The sequence below is a fragment of the Ambystoma mexicanum genome, chromosome 3q (assembly GCF_040938575.1).
Source record: "Ambystoma mexicanum isolate Mex_15411 chromosome 3q, UKY_AmexF1_1, whole genome shotgun sequence".
In the NCBI taxonomy this organism is placed as follows: Eukaryota; Metazoa; Chordata; class Amphibia; order Caudata; family Ambystomatidae; genus Ambystoma; species Ambystoma mexicanum.
Window position 1 is genome coordinate 1,175,830,761 of NC_090926.1, and position 7,157 is coordinate 1,175,837,917.

The 7,157-nt window shown below is 50.8% G+C and overlaps 1 protein-coding gene across 1 annotated transcript; it reads right to left on the reverse strand.

Annotated features, from left to right (window-relative positions):
• Positions 1 to 3,782: 3,782 nt before the first annotated feature.
• Positions 3,783 to 5,807, reverse strand: LOC138447730 (CMRF35-like molecule 1). The gene has a single exon (XM_069604032.1). It carries the CDS (start codon positions 5,413 to 5,415, stop codon positions 4,261 to 4,263), a length of 1,155 nt encoding a protein of 384 aa, XP_069460133.1. The 5' UTR covers positions 5,416 to 5,807; the 3' UTR covers positions 3,783 to 4,260.
• Positions 5,808 to 7,157: the final 1,350 nt, after the last annotated feature.

Sequence of the window (7,157 nt, forward strand, 5' to 3'; positions counted from 1 at the left end):
GACAGAGCCTGAAGGAGCTCATACGCACGTGATGACAAAAGGCCATCAGAAGGTTCCAGAAGGTCCCAGAGAAGGAGATTTGCCAGATACATCGAGATGCGATCCCCATCCAGCAGTACAACTCAGTCATCTGAAGAAGACCAGAGGAAGAAAGGATACGTGTGGGCTCTCAACAACACCACGGCCACCCAGCACAGCCCCAGCCTCACACTACAAGTCAATAACACGCCCCTAGAATTCCTCATCAACACGGGGGCGACAGTCAACATCATAAGTGAACAAGCATAGAACTCCCTCACCAGTCCACCAAAGATTTGCAAGGCCACCGTAGATATCTGTCCCTATGGAGCGACGACCCTGCTACCCTGCAAAGGCACAATCTCGGCATGGTGTGTACACAAATCTCACACCGCAAAGATCCCTTTACACATCTTGAAGACGGAAGCCAACAGCGGGTGCATACTAAGCTTTAAGACAGCGGTAGAAATGGGCCTGGTCCACATACTATACCAACTTATGGCCCACAAATACTTCGCCCAGCCTGACTCCATAGAACAAGCTTTTCCAAATCTTTTTAAAGGCCTAGCGAAGCTTAAACACAGGAAGGTACAGCTCCACATTAGCCCAGAAATCCCTCTGGCCGCCCAACACTATCGCAACATACCCGTCAACATACAGCAACAAGTAGAGGAAGAGCTAAATGTCATTGAACCCGTCACTGGACCAACACCCTGGGTATCACCCATTGTCCCGGTCCCCAAGAAATCCCCGGACGGGTCAATACGCCTGTGCGTAGACATGAGAAGGGCAAATGTAGCGATTGAAAGGGAAAGACATCAAGCGCCCAGGATTCCAGACATGATTCGCCTTCTCCATGGAGCACAAGTCTTCTCCAAGCTGGACTTAACAAAAGGGTACCATCAAATCGAGATAGCCCCTGAATCAAGATACATAACAACCTTTGTATCCCATCTAGGACTGTTTCAGTACAAGAGACTCTGTTTTGGCATCTCATCCGCCGCCGAGATCTTTCAAGAGGAAATCCATCGAGTGATCAGACACTTACCCAACTGATTAAATTACTCGGATTACAAGGTGTGTGCGGCCCTAGAAGCAGATGGGCTTACACTCAACAAAGCCAAATGTGAATTCGGCAAAAGCTCTCTATGCTTTTTCGGACACATTTTCTCCAACAAAGGCATGCAGCCGGACTCAGGCAAGGTAGCTGCCCTCAATTCGGCTTCGCCCCCCACAACCGCAACAGAACTGCGGTCTTTTTCGGTCTGGCCAGCTACTGCTCGAGGTACTTAAAGGACTATGCCACGGTTAACAACCCACTACGCCTGCTAACGCGAAAGGATCAACCGCACGTCGGGTCCGAAGACTGCCAGAAAGCGTTTGAAGCAATACGCAATGCCATCGCGAAAGCAGAACACATGGCCTACTTTGATGCAGAGGGGTAATAGTCGACGCCAGCCCGGTCGGGCTAGGAGCCATACTCACACAAAGGGACCCTGGGGCACCCACAAACCTCTACATAGTGGCATACGCCAGTAGAAGCCTCACCCCTAAAGAACAAGCATACTCCCAAGCAGAAAAGGAAAGTCTGGCAGTGGTATGGGCGTGTGAGTACTTTCATTGGTTTCTGTATGGGAAGAAGTTCACAATCATAACAGACCATCAAGCCTTGCTCACAATATACAGAGACCCAAAGGCGAGAAGGCCCCCGCGGATAGCCAGATTACGCCTGCAAGACTACAAATTTGTCATCAAACACCGCCCAGGGAAAGAGGACAACCCGGTAGACTACCTGTCCCGTCACCCGACAGGTCCAGCAAGTCCCCAGCCGTCCATAGCGGACGCGTACATCAATTACGTGGTACACCACCTACAGCCCCTGCCGGTGGGGTGGGCAGATATCATCACACAGGCGGAACAAGACCCGACCCTCCGGATCGTCTGACACTGCATACAGATGGAAAGGAGAGCACACATGAAACAACAGGCCAGACAGGAACCAGAGACGGTGGAGGAGGACATCAAATGGATAGACCACGTCCGGGATGAGCTCTCCATTGTAGATGAGCACGTCATGTTAAAAGGTTGCAAGGTGCTTATCCCGGAGGCCTTGCGGGAAAAAACAATACACACGGCACGCGAAAGCCACCGAGGGGTAGTCGACAAGGCTCTATGCCATGGTGGAAGAAATAGTGGGAAAATGCCCGACGTGTGCACAAATAGCACCACCACCACACCCAAACCCACTCCTACCAGCACAGGTATGGGAGGAACTAGCGTTAGACTTCTTCGGGCCGCTACGAGATGGCACATACGTGCTAGTACTAATAGACGAACACTCTCGATTCCTGGAAGCGCAAATCGTGGAGAGCACAGCCGCCTCAAGCGTCATTCCTGCCCTGGACCGCATGCTGTCCACCTACGGAATCCCAAGACTGATAAAGTCAGACAACGGGCCGCCATTCGTGAGTCAGGACTTTGAGAACTTCTCCAGATACATGGGTTTTCAACACCGAAAAATAACGCCCCAATGGCCACAGGAAAATGGCATTGTTGAGAGATTCATGGCCAACGTCAAAAGAACACTACAAATAGCGGCCATCCTCAACAAGCCGTTCGAACAGGCTCTCTACCAATTTCTGAGGGATTACAGGCACACCCCTCATAGCACGACTGGAATATGATCGGCCGACCTGATGTTTAGAAGATCAATCAGAACGTGGCTACCAGAAGACCCCAAACCAGGAGCGCAACACCGCTAGAACAGGAGGCCAAAGAAAGAGATGAAGACGTGAAGGGCAAAATGAACGCCACGGCAGATCACAAGAGGCGAGCTCGGGAGTCAACAGTAGAACTAGGAGACCAGGTGTGGATGCGTCAACGGAAAGAGGAAGCCACATTTGCAAGGGAACCATTGACGGTGACACAAATGAAAGGGACAATGATCACGGCACAGAGAGAGGATCAATCCTCGGTAACTCGCAACGTCTCACACTTCAAGCGCATGACGACCAATCCCGAAGACACATGGGAGAGACGCATCCAGATTGGAGGAAAGACAACGAGACGAACCCTATCTGGGAGACAGCAAGGCCTCTGAGGGTGAAGACGCCCCGGCAAACTACCCGGAGACCAGGGTGACCCCTCGCAGCGCAAGGAGACCACAGAGGAGTCGGATGAAACCTAACAGATTTCTCACTCCTTATCGAACAGATGGAGTGAGAAGAGGTGAGGACCTGGTACGTTAAAAAGGGGGGCGATGGCAGGTCGTTCCCCACACCGGCATTGCCGGCCCACATCGTTATGTGGGCGGACCGCCGTTGCGGTCCTTTTCGTGAAAGAAGGGAAATGACTAGCGAGTTCCGGCAGTTAATGCCTTTGTAAAAATAAAGGATGGTTGTATCACGCCCCGGCTCCCGTGTGATAATTGCTGAAGGCGGTTTCTGGGTCTGCGCAAAACCTGACAGGTAATAGAAGTAGATGCACGGTTTTTCTTTTTGCCACGCCACAGAACTAGTAATGAGGGCCATTCCATGGGATGCCATTGGAATTCATACTGCCCCTACCCCTTGTGTCCGTCTTGTTCTTCTTTTTTTTTTCACCCCTACTCAAAAATGTGATATCTTTATCATGCTACACGTATATGCCTTGGTTCTATCTGTAATTGTTTCGTAATATTAAGATGGCTTGGCTTAGTCTTTTCACCATACATAATTGTTACTCTTTATTGTATGGGCGCTATATAAATAAACAATACCATACTATACCAATAATACCATACGACTATGTTTTACTAAGTTTAATGAAATCCTTTCAAATAAAAAAAAGTTACTGCTACCACACTTCAACAGTAGCTTATCATCACATTTTGAACTATTTTAAAAAACTTGCCGCGCGAGAGAAATAATTTTTACAATATCATCAGAACAAGTGCAAACAAAACAGAAGTCAAATTAGTTTTTAAAATATATTCTGTCGAGCGATACACAGTGTGTTGAGGTAACCAGCACCACAACACAGTGGGAACATGCTCTCTCTGCATTTTCCAGCGGCATGGAGTTACACACATGTGCCACGTGTGTGTTAAGTGGACATGATAAGACATATTTCCAGAAACGTTTCCACATCTGCATTTCTATACAGCTGTTTTCTGAAATGCTCCAGTGGTTGTACGCAGTTGCCCTCCGGGTATCACGTGACGTGCTAATAGTGAATTGATGACGCGTGCAATATTGCGTGCTGTCACATGCATCGATGACTGATCTTCTCGTTGACATTTTCATAAAGCTCGTTATCTCCATCCCCTGTGCCCATCTCTGCTGAAAAGCCGCCCTCTTGACCTCGGCCGCACAGCCAGTATCCCTTTCCGAGCGCTGTGATTGGCTGCCGCCCCACGATGGAGTTAACGGCAGTGTTGGCTCCCGAGTAAAGTTCCTGGATCTCCTCGTAGCAGGGCTCGGGGACTGGAGAAGGGGGCGAGGGGGCGGCCATTGAGTACGCTGGAGCCTCACCCGCCGCTGCTGGCACCCACACAGGGACATACAGTGGATTTTCCGTCATGTCCAGGGGGGGCCGGTTGGACAACCTGATGCCAAAATCCCTCTGTGCACACTCTGTGCCCAGGGACTTCCTTCTCCTCCTTAATATCACCCAGGCACCCAGAGCGGCACATAAAAGCAAAACGACGAGGGCGGCTGCCACCAGCCCAGGGAGGAGCATGGCAGGAGCAGGGGAGACTGGAGGAGCGTCCGTGGAACCCGAGCCCAAGAGGGCAGAGGAAGAGCGCATCTCTCCACCCACAGTGTGTGGGAGACCGAATGTTGCGGTAGGGACGGGAGTGGAGGGCACCTCTGTATGCGGGGGGTAGGAGGGTGTGCTGGGGGCTGTTGTAGAGGGAGCCGGCAGAGGTGGCGTCGCCGTTGGTGGCTCTCCGGTGTGAGTAAGGTCGGAATTAAGCGAGGATACAGTCACTCTAACTTGGTACATTTCATCGCGGCCATATCTCTCGGTGCCGCACCAGTACAGTCCCGAGTCCCCCAGGGTTAGCCCCCTCGTAGTCACTGTAAATATGCGGGCTTTGTGGTCGTCTTTGATGGACAATCTCCCCCTTTTCACCTCCTTCTGCGACCCTGTGCTTTGCACGAGAACGGAGCAGGACTGCCTTTCGGCGCCTCTGCACCAGTACTGCCTGTACCCTATAAGGCGCTTGGAGTACCGGCAGTGCACAGTGAGGGCCCCTCCCTCTGTCCCAGACACCTCTTCGATAACGTCTCCCAGCGCCCAAGGCACTCCAGCAAAGTGGACCAACACCCAGACTGCTATAGCCTTCATCGTGCTGTCTCGGGTCACAGCCCTCTTCTCTGATACGTGACTGCCAAGGGAGGTCTCATACCTCATGTCTCCGGGTTCTCCTGCAGTCCCATCTTCTGATCCCCGGTGAAGCTGCTTCTCCGGATGTCTCTGCTGGTTGGGTTTGTGCGGCTGTGTCTCGACACTCTCTGGCTGGGTCTCAACACTCTCCCGCTCTCTGGCACTCTCTCGGCGGCGCTCATCCTTTTTTAAATCCCTCTGCAGTAACTTTTTGGGAAGGAAATACCGACTGCAACAATCACGCAGCGGCGGTTTCGCCGAACGCAAGTATGGACGAATCCCAACACATCCTGCTCCGATCCTCCCCTCGCCCACAGGCTGCTGTCACTTCCTGTCCGCGCGCAGCGCCCTGTCCAGGAGGAAAGGGAAGCCAGATGCGGCCGCACATCTGTGTCTACAGGCCCCGCTGGGAGGCTGTCTAGTTCTTCGACAATAACCCCATCCTCCACCCCCACGCACAAGATCTAATCAGTAAGACGCAAGACGCTCAGGATACAAATCACGTGTGATGGGACCAGGGTCCGACTGGGACAAGGAATAGGCCTAGACACCCAAAAAACTGTGGCCCACCACGTGACTCAGAAAAGTAGCCCTCAAACAATCATCCGTGAATTGCATCACTTCACGACTTTACAGAAAATGCTACTTATGGAGGGTTCAACATTCCTTTTGTTCATTTTTATGAAGAACAACTTCATCACATGGCTAAATACTTATTTTGCAGAACCAGACTCAAGACCGTTCTACTCGTTGTCACCAGTAATGAAAATAGAGTTGCATTCAATTAGCAGTACAGCCAAATGATTTATTTTATTTTTTGCATTTGTATAGCGCACTTGCATCCCGGGGCCATCGAGGCGCTGTTACAGGAATTTTGTATGAAATTTTGATTTGTAAGTTAACAGGCGACCAGAGGTCTCTTGGTTACAAAAACACAGACTGTTTGCGATACAGATATGATCAGAGTTACATATAAATGCGACGTCAATTTACAGGGTGATGATAGACATTTTCCTTTCAGACAAAAAGTCTAGTTTTGATAGCTTTCTGGAATGCTTGGTGGGACTCTTATCATTCTTAGGTGGGTAGGTAGTGCGTTCCAATGGGTGGCGGCCAGGGTAGGGAAATTTGCCACCCGCCGCGCAAACTTTTCAAGTTCTGGGCGTGACAATCATGTCGGAATAGCACTTGCTCATTCTTGTGGCGGTGTGCTTGGCGATTCTCTGAGCCAGGTACAGGGGTGCAAGTTCATGGAGGCATTTGTGAGTGAGGGCAAGGGTTTTGAAGACAATTCTCTCTTTGACCGAGAGCCAGTGGGCCTGCCTTCTCACTTCGGAAATGTGGTCTTTTCTTGAGGTTCCTGTGGCATCCCTGAGGGCGTTGTTTTGGACCAGCTGGAGTTTGGACAGATGTTTGCATGTTGACACCGGAAAGTACCAGTTGCCAGTTGTATTTATGCTCAAATAAAAACACAACTCTTAAAAATAACATAACTTTGCATACGGTTCTGTGACAGGTTCCACAGCGCTGAGGCGCAGGAGTGGCATGAACCAATCACCCCACTGAGGTTTTGGGACCTGCTGTAAGTCAATGCTTATACAGGGCTACGCAACACCAGCAGGGAAGGTGGGTTAGCGGGACGATGGTTGGATAGGAAGGGAGGAAGTAGGGAAACCGGAATGAGGTTTAGGGAGAGGTTGTGGATAGGTTGGGGATGTTAGAGTAAGGTTTTGACCACTTCGCACGCGTCCAGTGAGCTGTTACATGCA

What these genes read in the sequence shown, in the direction of transcription:
- LOC138447730 (XM_069604032.1), bottom strand. Translation starts at nt 5,415, where the DNA reads ATGAGGTATGAGACCTCCCTTGGCAGTCACGTATCAGAGAAGAGGGCT.